Raw genomic sequence first — 19354 nt, forward strand, 5'->3', positions numbered from 1 at the left:
AGATGATGGGAAGTCCATAATTAAGGTGCTGGCAGAGTCATTGTCTGGTAGAGGTCTGCTTTTGTTTCACAGGCATGACGGAAAGAAACTAGTTTGCCCAGTGGGCCCTATTTTTATTACTAATACCAAGATAACAGATATCTTGCGTTCGATATGCACAAATCCAAGAAGATAACAATACCTCCCTCACTCCCACTACCTCCCTTCTCTGCTACCTCCTTCCTCTCTCTTCCTTCCATTATTTTTGCAGACATAAAATACTCTATATGCACAGGCCTAACTGATCACTAACCATAATACTCAGCAAATAGGAAGGGGGAACACCATAGTTCCACACGAGTATAAATACTTGCTGAAAACAGGTCATACCAGAAAATGTCTGTTTCATTTTTGTACTTTTTTTGTATTCTATATTAACTGTCATGTATCAGAGAAAACATCCTCTTATTTCCTCATCAATCAAATGGCAGCACCATACTTTTAGTTGTATAGGTATTAACCTTGGAGTTTATATTAGTTTCTTTCATATAAAAAATTACCAGAGGGATTAGCATTGTGGCACATCAGTTTAAGCTACAGCTTGTGACACTGGCCCCTCATGTCCGAGTACTATTTTCTTGCTTGTTTCCTTTTCAATCTAGCTTCCTGGTGGTGTGAATGGACTTCCGCCCATGTGGAAAGACCTAACAGAGGCATCTGACTCCATCTTTACCCCTCTCTCTGTCACTCTTTCTTTGAAAATAAAAACATCTTTTAAAAAACTACTACATAAGGAATCAAGCCACTTACATTGTATTATCTCAGTTTCTGTGTACCTCTTAACTGAGTCCACTGTTTATAATCTTATAAGAGTATAAGTGTACATATGGGCTATTGTAGCTCAACTAAGAAAGGATTTGCTTCTCAACTCATGCAGATAGTTGGTTGCATTTAGTTCTTCCTGCATTTTTGAATTAATGGTTTTCTTTTTTTATGGGTTAGAGGCAGGAAGTGCTTTCTTGTTGCCTATTAACTACTGCTGTCGGTTAGTTCCTAGCAGGGCATTCATAGTTCTTTCCCAACATGTCAGCAGAGGCAAGTCCACTGGTGTCTTATGTAGTGTAATTATATACATAATCACATCCATCCTGTTACATCATTGTGTTGGTTAGAGTTAAATCATTGGTCCTGCATATACTCAGGGTATTCACACAGCAAAGACATAGGAGGTGAGGAACACGGGGGCTGTTCTTTCAGTCAGTGAATTTGAACAATGCTGTTTTTTAATCCTCTGCCTTATCTTAATTATTGTTATGGTTTTTTAAAACTGATTTGCCTACAGCTTTCCCTGCATAATTTTAGCCTATTCTGTAAATAGCAGCCAGGATAATCCTATTAAAACAAAAGCACATGATCTCATTGTGGTGGTCATTTAGTTTTTCATGTCATCTAGATGAAACTGTACTACAGTGGTTTTCATGTTACCATAGAGACCAACCAGAGTCATCATACTCCCTATAATGGGCTTATCTGACAAGGAACACTTACTATTGTTTGATGTCACCTATTTGTACTTATTTTTTACACTACTGTGGCTATATTGCCCATACTTTCTTCAGACATGTTAGAAATGCTCTCACCTTAAGTCATTAACTCCAATTGTTTACTGTGTCAAGGACACTTTTTCCCCCAGATACCTGAATTGTTTATAGTTGCATTTCTTTTAGGTCTTTACTGAGTTGTTTTCTTAGTTATTTGACCCTTTCATTAGTAAGATTCCATTTCTTGAGCATTTCTGCTACTCCTTCATTGAACTTCCTTTTTGGTTCCCCTTTCTAATTTGGTACATACTGTGTTCTAGTAAGTTTCAGTTTTGTTTGTTGTTTGTTCTCTGTCTTTCTGATTACCATTAGGACTGAGATTTTTTTCATGTTTGAGATTTTGCAGCTGTGACCAAGGTGTATCTTCAACATCAAACACAGTAGATAGTGGATACTCAACCAGTGGTTTTAAATTTTGTTTATGGTAAATTGAATTTTGTGTCATTGTGGTGAGGGCTCACAAAAAATGCTATTGCTGTCTTCAAAGTTACTTTTCTATCTCCTTTTAATATGATTTTATATTAGAACTTTTCTGTTTTATTGAGCATATATTTTGAATTATGTACAGAAAAGAGAAATATTTATTATTATTTTGCTCTTTAAATGAATGAACATTTTCAGATTCTCAAATTTGGTTGGGTATTTTACATACTTCATTGATGTTTTATAATCACTTCTAAGTGTTAATTTTTTATTTTCTTATCATTACATCTCTATTTTTCTTCTTTTTACTTCCATTTGATTTACTTAAAGATGATAGTTCAGTTTTGTTATATGCAAGAAAAGTAAGCTTTTGAGACAGAAGATCAGTGTTCCAGTCTCTCATTACCACATAGCTGATCAAACATCAAAATAGCAACTGTTATTAAGAGGTGCTTTCATTGATGTATACAGTCTCTGGTGTAGGCATTAGGCTGAATGCTTTAGGTAGATTAGTTTTCCAACTTCACAATGACCTTTCAATATAGATTCTCCTGTTTTTTGTTTTTTTTTTTTTTTTTTTCAGATGTGGAAACTAAACCAGTATGATTAGGAAAATAAAACTGGAAAACAGTTTTTGTCCACTGTCTTCCAAGTAGTAAATGAGAAATTCAGGGCCTAAATGCTGATCTTTCTGTCTTGTATTAGTATTTTTTACATTGCCATGCATTTCTAAAATGAATTTCTAAAATAATGGACAGTTTTGCCTTTCTCAGTTTGCTTCAGTGAGAATGCCTTTTCTGTTTATGTTTTAATTGTTGTATTGAAATGGATTTGTTCTTAAATTTATAAACACATTCCTTTAATGTATTCTATAATTTTTGGAAGACAGAGCATAGAGAATAGATGCTGAAGGTTAAGTCAGATAACTTTTACTTAGCTGGCCAAGTGACTCTATAGTTATTTCTGTTTATAAATTAATGGATTATATCAGAATTTATTTTAAATATAAAGGCTTAGATTCCCCCCAACAACAAACTATATTTTGTTGCAGTTTGCTGTTTTAATTTACAGCAAGATCAAATTTTCTAGGTGTCAAACTATTCCTACTAATTCTAGGAGTCTTCACATCACTTGGTAGTTTCAGGTCACTGCTTTGGTGAGGAGAGTTTGTTTGTTCGTTTTGTTTTTAGCTCTTTGTAAGTGATTTGTGATTAATTAGAAAGGTAGAGTCGCGGCAGACATTTTGTGGAGTGATTAAATTGCTGAGTGGGAAACCTGCATCACAGCTCAGAGTGCCAGGCGTGTATTCTGCATCTACTCTCTCAGGAGGAAGTTGGAGTCCATCTCGGGAGCTCAGTGTGAGCACTAGCACTCTGATATCCTTGGATATTTTCACTGGCATCTTAAACCCTAGGCCAAATACTCTTTCCCTAAACATTTTTCTTCTCTATTTGCATATGCTTTTAGATAGGTAAAATGTGCAGTTGTATCAAAATACAAAAATCAAATGATTTAAACATATTGAAAGTACTGAATACTATAGCAAATTTCTTGTTATTCATTTTTATCAGTTAGCACTGTTTTGTCAATCCTGTTTCAATTCTGCCCTAAATGTGTACTGTTTTGTTTTAAATGCATATGCTAGATATTTCACTTCACCTTTAGATAATTCAGTATATATTTATAACACATTAAGACCTATTTTTAAAAGACTAAATAGCCAAAATCCCCATTGCTATCATGCCATTCTTATATTTTTAAAAAAGCAATATTATCTGATATTGTGTTATATTTGTCATATTTTCTCATGTGTCTCAAAACATGTCTACAGTTTATTTTAATTCAGATCAAAACAAAAACTATGTATGTGCTTCGTAGTTCTTTTAAAGTTTGTAACAGTTCCCTTTTTATTTCTTTATGCCATTTCCCTCTAAAAACAATAAATGTAATAATGTGCAGGATTTTCCAATTTATGGATTTCATTAACTCTTTCTTCTGTGTGGTATCTTTTAATATAGTATAGTCTTTAATCCCCGTATTTCCAATAAACTTGTAATAATAAAAATAAAAAATTTAGAATGTATTAGATTCAGGTTTAGTTTTCGTGGCAAGAATATTTCAAAGACTGTGTGATGAGTCATTTTGTATCACTTTAAGAAAAGAGAAATTTCTGCTTCACTATCTTGTTAATGGTAGAATTTATTAATGTGTTGAAGTGGTGTCAGTTTCACCTAACAATGTACATTTTACCTAATCTTTCTTGCAATGATAGTAAAATGATGATTCTTCTATTTAATTATTGTTGAAGGAAAAATTAGGGTAGTTTGATTTCCTGATGTCCTGTGTATTTTTAAATTATGTAAACATTGAGAAAAAATATACCAGAATTTGCATAGTTTTAGATAAAATTTAAAAATCTGGATATATCAGTAAATGATTAAAAACAAGTCCACATGACTCTGTGATCATGCCAGTGATGACTGCCTTCATATTTCCATGTGTATTACTTTAAGACTGCGAGAATGTGTCTGTACTTTTTACAAAAATCTACTTTTGTTTCTTCTGTTTATATAGGTTATTAAATGTAGTGTGCTGTAATCTGGACACTCTTCTGTTATTAGAGGCCCAGTATCAAGTATCTGAAATATTATTAAAAGCACAGGAAGAAAATATCGTAGAAACTACCGAGAGCCACAGGTAAACAAATAGAAGGAAATGTTTAAAAAAATATAAAAAAAAAGCATAGTAACAGTTTCCCATACACATTCTTTAAGATAGTAATATTCTCTGCAGTTTCTAAATATTTTCTCATCACCTAAATTGAATAGATAAAAACCAGGGTAAAAAAAAGCAATTAAAGCATAAATACCACAGAAAAAATGACTAATGTTTTTGGAAAGGGCTTACAGAGAATACTGCCTTCAAAATGAATTGCTTTTGTCTTATTTAGCTTCTTGTAGTTTTTTTTTGTTTAATCCTAATTTTATTAGTGTGTCTGTAAAATTATGTCACTTTTACATTCCTGTTTCATGTGTAAGATGACCCATAGAATAAAATATTTGATTTTGTGTCTCTTACAGTGATATTCTTATCCTGTTGTCTTGCTTATGTTAGCACACCCTTATAAATGTAGATTATTTGCAAAAATAGATTCTGGTAGTATCTTGATAACTTTTTCTCTTACTATGTCAAGTTTGCTGTTCTCTCATTTAGCTGACATTTATCCAGTGAACATTAAACAACTGGCATAGCTTTCATGTCCACAATTTTCAAAAATTAAAACGTTGTGTTTCTATGCTACCCAGGTCTTAAAATTTTTTAGTTTATTGTTTGGTATTCCAGGTTTGGTATAGAAGGAAGGGTTAAAAGCTACATAAAATATGACCAATTTTAAGTAACATCTTGATTTCAAACTTAAAACATCAGGTTCCTAAAATTAAAAAAAAAAAATCTTGACTATGATGGTTAGAATTGTAGAACCTTCCCCCCAAAGAAAAATTAAACGGGAAGAAGACCAAAATAATTAAAATCAGAGATGGAGAAAAAGAGATGTAACAGCAGAGATAACAAAAAATTATCAGGCATCACTACAAACAACCACGTGCTAGTAAATTTGAGAATCCTGAATTAACAATCACTATCAAAATGCTGTTTATTTAAATGTAGTAGCATTTCATAAGAAAATATTCTGTGATTAGCATATTCCCATATATTGGTTATATCTCTCACAGTTGTTTAAGATTAAAAAGGTCATTTTAGTCCTTTGTATTTTAAATACATGTCGATCAACAAACAATTCATTTTCTAAACATTTTTGTCTCTTATTTTCATTACAATTCAGTGGTAAAATTTAAAAATCAGGTTTTGTTCAATTAAAGAGAAAACAAAAGGATGTGTGTTTTTCAGAGATTTTATCATTGATGGATTGTCAGTAGAGAGAAATCATGTTCTTGTCAGAATAAGCCTTGTTGGTGGGCCATTGGAACGGATTTTGCCTCCAAGAATGCTGGAGAAGGTGAGTGGGGTCAGAGAGAGGGTTGAGGTTTCTTTGTCATGTTTTGAAGAGGTCAACTCAAATGACAGTGAACACCATCAGCTCCCAGGTGACTACATCACAGAGTTGAACTTTGGTTCCTTGAGGAAGTTTGGGAAGCAGGCCAACACTTTCAACCTAGAGTAGTGCTGTTGATGGCAAAGGGGCCTGAGTTTGTGTAGTAGAATAGAATGTTATTTTATTAAAATTTATGATTCTCCCTCTATATATTTGAATATTTTACTTGCAATGTCTGTCATTGGTAATACCTTTTATGATTATATAACTTTATTTTTTATTTATGTGGCAGTTGTTGAATACATTTTTGTATATCCATATACATTGCATGAGTTTCTTACAAAAGTATTTTTGTCATTTTTGTTTTGAATATTCTTGCTTTAACTGTTACTCTGGATGAAATAGAAATGACTGACAACACCAGAACAAGTGTTTTATGAGAAAAATATTTGAATTTCCCTTGAAGCTTATAATTTTCCCTTTTTAAAAAGTACAAAAGCTATCATTATCAGTCCAATTTGTGAAATAACTCAGTAAATGTTTGAATCCAGTGTCTCTTTAAGACAGTTCTATTGTATTTCATTTTACTGTTTAATGTTAAATTTTTTGCTTATTTGAATGACAACTCCTGAATTTATAAGCCAAAATGCCCACTTATATAATATTTCAGTAGGCTTTAAAATTCAACATTATTTTAATGTATTCTTTAACGTCATCTGCCATGTTATTTTAGGGAGACAATCCATATCCTTGGCCAATGTTTTCATCGTATCCTTTGCCAAGCTGTTACCAGTCAAAAACAACAAGGAATGCCAACATAAAACCAGGTACTTGACCCATTATCAATGCCATTTTATTTGTAATGCTTTTTTTTTTTTTTGTAATTTGAATGAAAAGGAAAATGTTCCCCAGCTATACGCAAGTGCCTAGGTTACCTTGTACCTAGTCAAGTGTTATATAGCTGGAAGAAAAGCAGAAAAGACTGGTGGGCATTCTGGGCCTGGTTAATGCCAAATTTGTGTTAACTATACTAGTGTGCCAGCATAGTTGCTTATTCTGGTTTTCTTGTTTTAAAGATAGGTAGTGAAGACGGGGAATGCTGAGCCAGGGCACAGCACGTTGGCCCACAGACTGATGGACTGCATATTTTCCAGCAAAGGGGGTCCTGGGATGTGGGCGTGACTGAAGGCATTTTTGACATGGAAGGGATGACTTCTGGGGACTCCCATAGACCCAGCCACTGTACTCATAGGTAGATGAGGGAGCTGAGACATTGGTTTAGAGAAGAAAAACTATAGGGAATGTCTAGGTCAGGCCAAGGTTCCTGCCCACATGGGAGACCTGCGCTGGCTAAGTAGCATTGCTTGCTGCCTACTGCTGCCTGCAAAAGCTGGGACTGGGGAGCATGCATAGTTGTGCTTAGCCACAGAATCCATGTGCAAGTGCTGGAACTGGGGCTGGGCTGCATCAGATTGGACTGCAGTACCCAACAAAACACGAGAGAATTAGATCTGAGACAGATTCTATAGGGGAATTCTAGGGTTGCCTCTGTGGGATGCAAACCACTGGTTTGCACGGAGAGCTGTGGGTGGAGATAAAGCCTAACCAGATTGGACCATCGAACTCACCTGACAAAAACTCCCCTGACACTCACAGGAGCCAAGGCCAGGCTGGGCCTGACTGCATTACCTGTCGGCACATGAAGGACAGGACTGGGGGTAGGCCATGCCAAGCTTGGCCACAGCACCCACAAGCACACATGAGATCTGGGCTGGTAGGGGAACTCCTCAGCTGTGCTGTAGCTTCCACTGCAGAGCATAATAGCTGGAGTTGAGGCAGGGTGGGGCAGGCCAGGCACTCATCAGCATTTTGTGGGCCAAATATAGGGTAAGACCAGACTAGGCCAAGCCACAGCACCTGATAGCACACATGGGAATCAGGACAGAGTGTGGGCTATGCCTAGCTGGACTGGTCAATGTCAGCTACCAGTCAGAGTTGAGACTATGAATGGGCCATGCCAGGCTACATAAAGTACTCGCCAGCACAAATAAGATCTTGGGTTAAATATATCTTAAATATGTATTGGCAGTATTATGATGGACTCTGCCATTCTCTATACCTGTAATGTAAGGCTGCACTTAAATAGTGAAATGATGGACTTATGACAGTTTTCCAAAGGACTATATTATTGTAATAAAATAGGGGACATCAGTGGACGGAGGAGGGATAGATAGGAAGTCCCTGAGCCTTTGGAAGTGTATCATAAAGTAAATAGATTAATTTAAAAGATTTTCCATGGAGAGATATGTTAGTAAAAACTCTGAGTGAAATACTCCTGTTATCCTATTTATAATTGTTTTATAGTTCTTGACCAAATAAGAGTGTTTGTTAAAATTATTAAACTTTGTTTTCCAAAATATATATGACACAGTTTTACAGTTGCTATAGCTATCTTTTTTTTCCTCATATGACTTTAGTGACCTTAGAAAGCATTGTTCTACTCTTTCATGAATTTCTCTCGTTTAAGGTTATGAATAGGCTTTTCAAATGTAATTCATGTTGGTTGTACATTGCTGGAGTCCAGCTCCAGCTGAGTTCGGAGCTCGAGAAGAGTGCGTAGAGTGGGCGATAAAAGAAAACACAGACACTGTCACTTGGTGCCTTCTTGCTTGAGCTCAAGAAGAAGCTGTCCTTTTTATTTACTCAGACACATTACAAGCCTCTGCACAATCGTTTGATTGTTCTATTTTTACTTCATGACTAAGTGGATATGCACAGATGTTTCATTATTTTATTTTTTACTTCATGGTCAGCCAGGTGCTCTTAAAGATAATTCTGTAAGTTACTATAATCAGTTTCTTTAAAGCAAGCCATTATTCAGTCTTCAGTAGTGGCCATTGGGTGATAGCCAGGACTCCAAGGCCAAGGCACCTGCGCTTACTTGTTAATCAGTATTACATTCCTACTATGTTTTATTTTCACAGCTTATCTATCAGTGGGAGTAACACATCAAAAGAGAAAAAACATAAAGATCTAAGACAAAAAGTTTCAAACATTAAATCCCCCTACAACTGCAGGCTCCACAACCTCATAAACAATCAAACAATAATCAAAAGTAAATCTCTATGATGTTAATAAAATTGCCCTATATTCCTCTAGTTAAAAATTTATGAAAGCGGCTAAAACAGCTACATTTTCTATGCTCTAAAGAGTTGCAAGGACAGGCTAACCTTTGAGGTCACAGTAACTTTATCTTTTGCCATAGCAGTTTCCGCTCATACTCCCATGACTTCCATTACTTTATAAAATTCTTATTAAGCCGTTTCCCAGAAGGCATGCTGTATGTCTGAGCCAGGTTCTGAGGCAATGGTTAAGTACCCAATAAGGTGTCCAAAAATGGCATGGGCTTAATTGTGCTCCTTTGTGTAAATTGTCAAAGGCCCACTCACCAAGACATTATCAGTGACATTAACTCTCAAGCTCACATTACTTGCCAAAGCCATCTTATAGGGGCAAACAATGCCTCAATAGATTACAGAATTCTTAGCGGGGTGCTTGAGTGTCCATGCAAAAAGGGGGTGAGACTGCATCAAGGTAGTCCCAGAGAAATCCACTGGGCCCTGCCAAACAGCTGGAAGCTCCCCCGGGCCCTGCCAAGCAGGGGAGCTGTTCTCTTCACACCTTCGTGCCATCCACACCTACTGCACGGACCCCAGCAGGACATGAGTATGTATATGTATACATACATATATGTATACATGTATATACTTTATTTGTGAATATATACTATATGTATGAATATATACTCTCTTTGTATGATTAAAACAAAAATATCTGGGATTCGGAATCGGTCTTGTTCAAATACTCTGGGGACTCCTCTGATAAGCTGTAGCTCCCATTGGTGAGTGTGAGAGTTGAGGCTGACTGAGAGGTGAGGTGGACTGGACTGAGCAAGGCTACAGCACCCATCAGCATGTGTGTGGGCTGAGTTTGGGCAACAGCTGATATGGATGTAGGCCAGTTAGTCTAGACTGCAGTACCTGCTGTTGAGTACCAGCACTGGGTGCCAGCCACATCAGGCTGGGTCACGGCACTCATCGGTACAAGTGAGATCCACGCTGGGAGGAGGCCTACTAGGGAAACTTGGAGATTTCCCCTGCTAGGCCTCATTTTCCACTGGGTGAACCTGAGTGCTGGGGCCCAGCTGAGCTATAGCACCTGTCGGTGTATGTGTGAGCTGGGTCTATGGCCGGGCCAGTCCACAGCACACACTAGCACAAGTGAGAGCCAGGATGGAACATAGGCCAGGCCAGGTTTAATCAGTTTACAAGAGGGCTGAAACTGACAGTGCTATAGTTTGGGCTGGTGTGCTGCACCTGCCTGTGAGAGCTGGGACTGTGTATGAGCCAAGCTGAAGTAGGCTATAGCACTTTCAGTTGAACACCAACTCTGGGGGTGAACTGTCTCACAGTGGGCCACAGCATCCGGTGACATACACAAGAGTCAGGGTTGGTGGGAAAACTGTGGACACTCCTCCTCTAGGCTGCCACACCTGCTGGTGAACACAAGAGCCAGGGCTGGTGGTAGACTGGGCTGAGCAAGGTGTCAACACTTGTCGACATGCGTGTTTACTTGGCCCAAGGGTGGGTTAGGCTGAGCTAAGCTGCAGCAATTATAGGTGTGCATGAAATCTGTATGCGGGATGGATTGGACTAGGCTGCAACATGTGCTAATACATGTAAAAATTGGTGCTAGGATGGGTCTGGTAGGAATTAATGGGAGGTCACCTCAAATCAGGCCGCAGAATTTGCTGATGTGTTTAAAAATTGAGCCTGTGGCGGTCTGGGCTGACTAGGTCACAGCACCTATCAGTTTGCATGAGAGATGGGGCTGGTAGTGGAACTGACCTGGCAGTCATACCAGTCTGTGTGTGCACGGAATGCTGCAGGTGAGCCTGAGCCTGTACTGGCTGTCACACCCAGAGTCAAGTGTGAGGTTTCTCGGACAAGGTTTCTTGAGGGATTCCCCAACTAAGTCACTGGACTAAGACCCTAGCCACAGGGAAAATCACATGATATGTCTTGGGGTGTATGTGAACTGGGCCTCCTCAGTTATGGATGCCTGTTCTGTGGTCAGCATGCTCAGATGCACATGGGGGGACATGATAGCCAGATTATTTAGGTCAGCGGAGATATGGAGTGCCTCATCTGAAATTTAAAAGCAGAACAGGTTGGACAACTCTCTTGACCACACTTTGCAGCAAGCAACTGAATTTATGGATGCACAAAGATGGATTTAGTCAGCCAGTAGATCACTAGACCGTGGTGCAACTAAGCCAACAATGTCTCAGAGCTGTCAAAACCTCTCAGGTAACACCCTGGGAACACTCTTCACATCAGGGTCTCTGTGGAGTCATCAGACTACATCCAATGTAGGGGGTGTTCCCCGCAATTCCCTCCGTGAGGATTTAGGAGAAAATAAAAAATGGAAGCATTCCAGGCACCTTCCTTCATACCTTGAGACTTCCCACACTAATCAGAGAGCATCATGGGTGTGCATCTCTCTCAACTATTGATTATTTTGTTTAGCTTGTGTGCATGGTGCATGTGTGCCTTCATTTAATTTTATACTTTTTAATTTTTCTTACTAAATATTTGTGTAGTCGAGATGATTCATATTCTTTGTGGCTAAAGAATGATAATATGTCCCAACAGCAAGGGCTGCTTTTTAAAGAAAAGCAGTAATGATTTTTGATTTATTAAAATGTCTTAAGTATATAGAACTCTGATCTATTCAAAAGAATGTTGTTGTTGGTTTGTAACTATTTTATGCTATTCACAAGTTTTATGTCTTCAGGACTTCAACCACATGAATATTATGGTTCACTCATTTGTGGAACCATGAATTACATTCAAATAATTAAATAATTGTGTAATGGTGCAGTGTGACAGATGCTGAAGAGACAAATATATTGTCTAGTAGGAGAGAATATAATCAGGTTACTGCTGAAACAATGTTATGTAAAAAAAGGAGACATGGTATTTAGGTATTTTCTAGTTGATACAAAAACATTTGTGACAGAGCATTTGCATACAGGTGGAGAGAATTAAGACATATTCATCAGTCTCAATATTTGAAGAGTGTGTGAAATTTGTGATGTGAGAGCAAGAGTGGACAGCGACAAGACTGAACATGTAAGCCAAGAATGAATATAAGACCAGCATAGTGGATATTCACATGTTTTGAATCCATCCTAAGAACAATAAGAAGTCAGTTTTTACAGTGGGGTCTTCTGAAATAAATATAATGATACACGATTAAAATATTCCTTAACTTGAGAGGTTATTTCTCATATCCATATTATCTTCTTAATACTGATACATTTTGATTAGAGGGAGCTAATGTATATGAGATTAATTTTTATACATTTAATATGCTTTAAAACTTGAATATAATTTGTTTTACCAAAGCATTTTGAAGAAATAAATTATCTACTCCATTACCTGCAACTATTCTAATTTAAGTTTTCTGATAATGAATGTAAATGAACTACCAGTGTTGGTCATAAGGGCCAGTTTCTGCATTTGTGTACTACATTCTGTCTTCTTTCTTAAAGATACTGTTTCTGACAGGACATTTTTTTTTTTTATCCTATTGTCTCACACTGTAGGTTTTGGATTTCTGAGCTTCCATAATCACACAAACCATCTTTTTATAATACACACATACATCATTCTACACACATACATATGCGCGCAAACACACACACACACAAACCATCCTTTTAGTTCTGTTTCTCTGGAAAGTCCTGACAAAATACAGGTGCCCCTCATTTCAAAGCATAGCATCATGGAATCCATACACATTTTAAATAAATGTTGCCTCACTTTTGATCTTGTTACTCAACTTTGTTGTCCATCCAAGGCTTTAAATTGGATGTTTTCTGTCTCTGGTTACTGCCTCCACACCTGTCTTTTCTTTTTCTTTTTTTCAAAGTATTTCTTTATTTGAAAATCAGAGTTACAGAGACAGATTGAGACAGACAGACAGACACACACACACACACACACAGCCCCTCCCACCCCTCACATCCCTTCCATCCACTGCTTCCATCCACCCCATGGCCAGGGGTGAGCAAGGCACGAACAAGTAAAAAAAAGGAGCTGCATCCAGGTGTCTCCCATGTTAGAGTCAGGTGCCCAACACATGCTCCATGTTTCACTGCTCTTACCAGGCCAATAGCAGGGAGCTTTATCAGAAGCAAAGCATCTGGAAAAAGAACCGTCCTCCACACTTCTGTTCTACTGTTAACTGTGAATCTGTAGACTTGCTGGAGTAAACAACTTGGATATCACTTTACACTCACTTCAAGACCATTTTGGCTGTTTTTTTTTTTTAAAGATTTTATTATTATTGGAAAGCTGGATATACAGAGAGGAGGAGAGACAGAGAGGAAGATCTTCCATCCGATGTTTCACTCCCCAAGTGAGCCGCAACGGGCCGGTACGCGCCGATCCGAAGCCGGGAACCAGGAACCTCTTCCGGGTCTCCCACGCGGGTGCAGGGTCCCAATGCATTGGGCTGTCCTCTCCTGCTTTCCCAGGCCACAAGCAGGGAGCTGGATGGGAAGTGGAGCTGCCGGGATTAGAACCGGCGCCCATATGGGATCCCGGCGCTTTCAAGGCGAGGACTTTAGCCGCTAGGCCCCATTTTGGCTGTTTTTGAACCCATATAGCCAGGTCTAATTGAATAGAGGCTTGTATTTTGCTGTGTTTAATTACCGGAATGAGTCTTTTTTACTGCAATTTTCTTTTTGTCTCTAAATTTATATAGTTGAAAGATAAGAATTGTGTGTGTTTATTCTATACGATATGATTTGAGATATACTCCAGACTCTTACACATCGTGATAAATGATGAAACTTTTTATGACCGAATTTCCTTTGCTTTTTTATTTTCTTGGGCAGAGCGTTACCTTTACTGGATGTTTTCCGTTATTCAGCTGAATGTTGTTTATTCTCCCACTGTAAAGGTTTCTTCCTTAGTTGTTTTTTTTTTCTCCAATATTTAAAATGTGTTCTCTGTAGCTCACTCTCCTCTCACTGCACTCCGCTTTCTGTTCTCCCTTTTACTGAGAAATTCCTCAAAGGAGTTGTCTTTCCTGGTGCTTGAGATTTCCTTCCCGTTGTCTCATGCATCCGTTTGGCCAGCTGGCCAGGCCTGTGCTGTAGTACATCATCCACATTGCCTCCACTGGTCAGAATTGGCAGCCTCACTCAGCATCACCGATTCTGACATCTTTCAAATACTTTATTCATTTGTCCTTCAGAAAATATACATTTTTTTTGTCTTATTTCCTGAAAAATGAAGTCTTTGTTTCCTTTGTTAGACCTTTCACATGGTGTCCCAGGGCTCAGTTTTCATGTTGCCTTTTTGTTAGTAGCTGTATTACTGTTATAAGGATCTCATCTAGGATTCAGTAGTTCTCAGGTTGATATCTCTAATGTATTTCTGTGTATGCTTTGATCTGGATTCATCTAACTACTTACTTGTCATCTCTGTTAGGAAGGTTCATGAACATTTTAGAGTTACGAGATTGAGATAAATGTTTGACACCCCCTCAAAATCTGTTCTTTGGACATTCTTCCCCACTTCTGAAGTGGCATCTTTTGCTTCAGGATCTACAGGTAGTAAACCTATAGGCATTCTTATACTCTTGCCTTTCTTTGTATCCCACAATTATTCAGTCTGCAAAAACTTGATAAAGTAAAATCATACCACTTTCCTCATCCACAAAGACTCTTCTCTCTCATCTTTTGTGCTATCCTTGCCAAACATTGGATTTGCTCTCAACACAGCCCTAGGGATCAGGGATACTGTTGAAACACCAGTTGAATCATACTATTTCTATAATTGAAGTTTTCTATGGCTTCCTCATAGATCACAAGCATAATGCTTCTTGGCACAGGCTTTGTTTTCAGGGAGTTAGTTAAATATCAGCTGTATCAAGTTCTGTATTTTCACACAAAGTAGACAGTAACTCTTTCTTTGTTCATAAAACATATTTGACTAAAACATTACTCTCAATTTAGCATGAGTACCTGATCCTTCCCCAAAGTAAGAATGGTACTGACTTTATTGTGTTCCTTGTAAAGATAAAGACAAATTTCACAAAAATTAACTCAATTGATAATGATTTTCATTTTAATATGGCTGATACTTGTGTCAATGCTCATATACTCTTAGCAGGTTATGAGGAAATTCAGAATAATGTCTAGCTTTTTCTTGTACTTAAGAGAGTACAAAGATGGAATCTCTGCATCCCAAAGAGGAAAACAGTCAAGTATAGTTTTTAATAATAGAACTAAATAAAATTAATGTGTTTGTTTAAGTGTAGATAAACATTAATTATGCACTTTAAAAATATTGTGATTGATCTTGTAAATTTGAGGACATAAAAGTTGTTTTTGAGTGAGTGTCATGTACTTATCATTCTGTCTTTCTAATTTTGAAGTCATGATTCACTGATTTTGGTAAGTGTTATTTTAGCCATCATTTGCTCTGGAAAATTTGGGGATATTGTTTTATTGTTATGGGAGAAAACTCAGTTCAGCTGTATGCACCTAGTAACATTTTCTTCCTTTAACTCCCAGCCTAGAGTTTGATCCTGCTTGCTACAGTTAGCATCTCCTCATCTGTTAAATTGCTTCTTCTTAGCTCGTTGGCATCAGTGTCACTGCTAGATGATTCATCTTCATCCATAAATAAGAATCTTAATGTATCATCTAGTAGTTGTCTCCCTTTGTTGGCATTTTAATATTACTATATTAAGATGTGAATGGCTCTTTAAAAACTATTGATTTTTATTGTATGCATGTATGTATATAGATACATAGGTATCTATGCTGTGCTTGTTTTTAGGTACACCAGTATGTGCACACACATACTTAAAACATTAAGACATGAAAAGCTTCCATGTACTAAAAATAATTTCTACATAGAATATGATTTCTGTGGGGTTTTTTTTTGAGAATTTAGGTAAGCAGGATGGCAGGGGCTAGTGAAGTAACTGGATTCTTGTGCAGAAGACAAAAATGAAGCAAGGATTGTGCTGCTATGAACATAGGAGTGCATGTTGGTTTCTCATAAAACAAGTGTTCTGGATATATTCCTAGGAGAGCTATAGCTGGCCTATGTTCATAGCAGCACAATCAGTAATTGCAAAAACATGGAAACAACCAAAATGCCCATCAACAGAGGATTGGATAAGAAAGCTGTGGTTCATCTACTCCATGGAATACTACTCAGCTATTAAAAAAAAAAGCAAAATGCAGTTCTTTGTGGCCAAATGGGCCAAACTGGAAACCATAATGCTAAGGGAAATGAGCCAATCCCAAAAGGTTAGATACCACATGTTTGCCTTAATTTAAAATGATATGATGTTAAGCATATCATGTTATGTTATAAATATTATGTCATATGTAGTATATAAACTAAACTAAAATTGAACTGTGAATGGGGGGGTCACAGAAAGTGGTTAAGAAATCGCATTTATTTTTAACGTGTTGAATGCTTAATACCATGTCAATTAATTTCATAACGATGTTAATTATTGCAGATGGTATGTTGGGGCTTTTAATTGATCGGGATGATACTCTGCTGGCTCTGCCCTCAGACCAGAGAGGGTCTACCCAATAAGTAGTTGGACTTGATTGGACTATAAGACGTTGGACTCTATGCTTGGCAAATACTTGCAAAGAGGGAATTTCAACTGAACTTGAACTATGGTTATGCAACAAGGTGGAGGAACCCACCATGGGGGGAGGGTGAGGGGGAGAATCCCAGATTCTATGTAATTACAACACAATGTAATTTATGAATAAATTTAACAAAAAAAAAATGAAGCAAGGAGCGTGAGAAGAGAATTGCCCAGTAGTCAAACCCGTGTAATAAGTTAGACTGCTTTACCGTGCAAGATAGTGATGTATTTGGTTTTTGGTTTTCTTTTTGTTTTCCTCAGCTTTTGAAATTAGGTTTTCTGGGAGTTATTGATGTAACCCACTGACCAGTTTTCTGTGATACATTCCATTTTGCCCTTTTAAAAAGGATAATTTATTTGGAAGGCAGAATTAGAAAGGTATCTTTCATTCATTGATTCACTCCTCAAATGGCTACTATAGCCAGGACAGGGCCAGACCAAATCCAGAGGCCAAGAATACCATCTGAGTTTCCCATCTGGGTGTCAGGGGCCTAATGGAAGTATAGCAGTAGAACCTGAGATCCCTTTGCAAGATGCTGGTTTCAGAAGCAGAGGCCAAAGCTACTGAACAATGTCACCTCTTTTAATTACTTTTAACTGTAATTACTGGTCATATTTTTATTGTCATGTAAACCGCATTCTAAATTACATCTGTATACTATAAGCCTGTTAACTGCAGAATTGCTATTTTTTTTATCAAGAAACTTTTGCTGCATATATAGTCAGTTTGGGTTTGTGCCTTTCAAGTGTATGATCATATGTTTCGTCATGTCTTGAATGTATGTTTCCAGTGCCACTGATAAGGCCAATCCAGCAGTTGAAATGCAACATTGGACTCCCAGGTTTCTTGGCAGCCAGCCTCTCAGTATTGATTGTTGCATTCTGATCTTTGAAATTTTAATGGGCAGCTCATTGAAAGCCTCAAACATATTAGTTACTCCTGATGCAACAAAAACTGAATTTCTGAATTTACCGGGGGACTCATCAGTGGTCACTCTTTACCATCCATTGCTCAAGAAGCCCTCCTTGAAGGTTCATCTCCTCAAGGCTTGCAAGGTATAGTCAAAGGTGTGAAAGCCACTTGTATGAACAAAGGCATTGCTTTCCCACTTTTTAAAATCATTCCTGTTCTTTCTTTAATGTCATGTCCTTCCATAATTATTATAATATATATTTTTATCAATCATATGGATTGTTTTTACTTTTTGTAAAAAAAATCAATGATTTAATTAATACAACATACATGTTACCCATTTAAATTATGTGAAATTCAGTGGTTTTTAGTATATTTGCAGTTATGTGCAGCCATTACTGCAGACAATATTTTCATTCTCTTAAAAGGAAAACTCAAAACCCATCTCTTTCCTTCTTTTGCACTGTTCCATATAACCACTAATCTGTGTGTGGAGATTGGACATTAATGGAGTCACTTAGATATGATATTTTCAGATTTCTTTCATGTTAGCATAATGTTTTCAAGGTTCCTCCATAATGATAGTGTAACATTCCTTTTTTATGATTGAATATTATTCCATCGATTGCATATGCCATAATTGTATATTTTTGTTCTAATTAGACAGTCAGACTGTTTACACCTTTTTATTTTTAGAAAAGATGTATTTATTTATACTGGAAGGGCAGATTTTACAGAAACAGAAGAAGAGACAGACAGATCTTCCATCTTCTGGTTTCACTCCTCACATGGGCACAACAGTTGGAGCAGAGCTGATCTGAAGCTGAGGACCATGAACTTTTTCTGGGCCTCCCATGTGGGTGCAGGGTTCTGAGGACTTGACCTATTCTGCCTTTCCAGGATAGAAGCTGAGAGCCAGATTGAAAATAGAGTAGCTGTGGCACAAACCGGTGCTCATACGGGAAGCTGGTGCTAGCATGCAGAAGATTAGCTTGCTATGCCAATGCACCAGCCCCTAGTTATACCTTTTCTTCTGTGAAAATGTTGTCATAAACTCCTGCACAACTGTCTGAGTAAACATAGTGTTTTTATTTCTCTTCTAGGAGACATTTCACCCTTGGAGTAGAGTTGTTTCCTCTATCACATTTCTACTTGTATTTCACTGGTGATAGTGATGTTGAACACTTTTGTTTTCATTTGCTTATTTGTTTTCATTTGTCTAGTTGATACCTTAATTAAGCAATGATTTAGATACTTAGTGCATTTAAAAACTATTTGAAAGAAAGTGAGAAAAAGCTCTTCATTCATTTGTTTGCTTCCTGAATCTGCAGTGGCCATAGATGAGCCACGCCACAGCCAGGAGCAAATATCTTCTTCCAAGCCATCTACAACTGCTTTTCCAAGCACTGTAGCAGGGAGCTGGTTAGGAAATGGAGTGCTGCTACTCTATCTGGCATCTATATGGGATTCTGGCCACAGTGTCCACCCGCCTCTTCCATTTTTAAATTGATTGTTTTAATATTTAAATGATTTGAGAAAGAAAAACAGAGACTTATACAAAATGTAACTGTCATCAGCTGGTGTATTACATAAATACTCTCAAAAATACTCTCTGGCACTAGCCAGAGG

At 37.4% G+C, this 19354-nt stretch overlaps 1 protein-coding gene across 1 annotated transcript in view; it reads left to right on the top strand.

Annotated features, from left to right (window-relative positions):
* Positions 1-19354, top strand: part of TBC1D32 (TBC1 domain family member 32) — a 192735-nt gene that overhangs the window by 137259 nt on the left and 36122 nt on the right. The window contains exons 23-25 of the mRNA XM_058669172.1: positions 4578-4700; positions 5910-6018; positions 6788-6881. Coding sequence (XP_058525155.1) covers positions 4578-4700; positions 5910-6018; positions 6788-6881 — 326 coding nt within the window. The remainder of the gene's footprint in view (positions 1-4577; positions 4701-5909; positions 6019-6787; positions 6882-19354) is intronic.

This window comes from Ochotona princeps, chromosome 1, assembly GCF_030435755.1.
Source record: "Ochotona princeps isolate mOchPri1 chromosome 1, mOchPri1.hap1, whole genome shotgun sequence".
Taxonomy (NCBI): Eukaryota; Metazoa; Chordata; class Mammalia; order Lagomorpha; family Ochotonidae; genus Ochotona; species Ochotona princeps.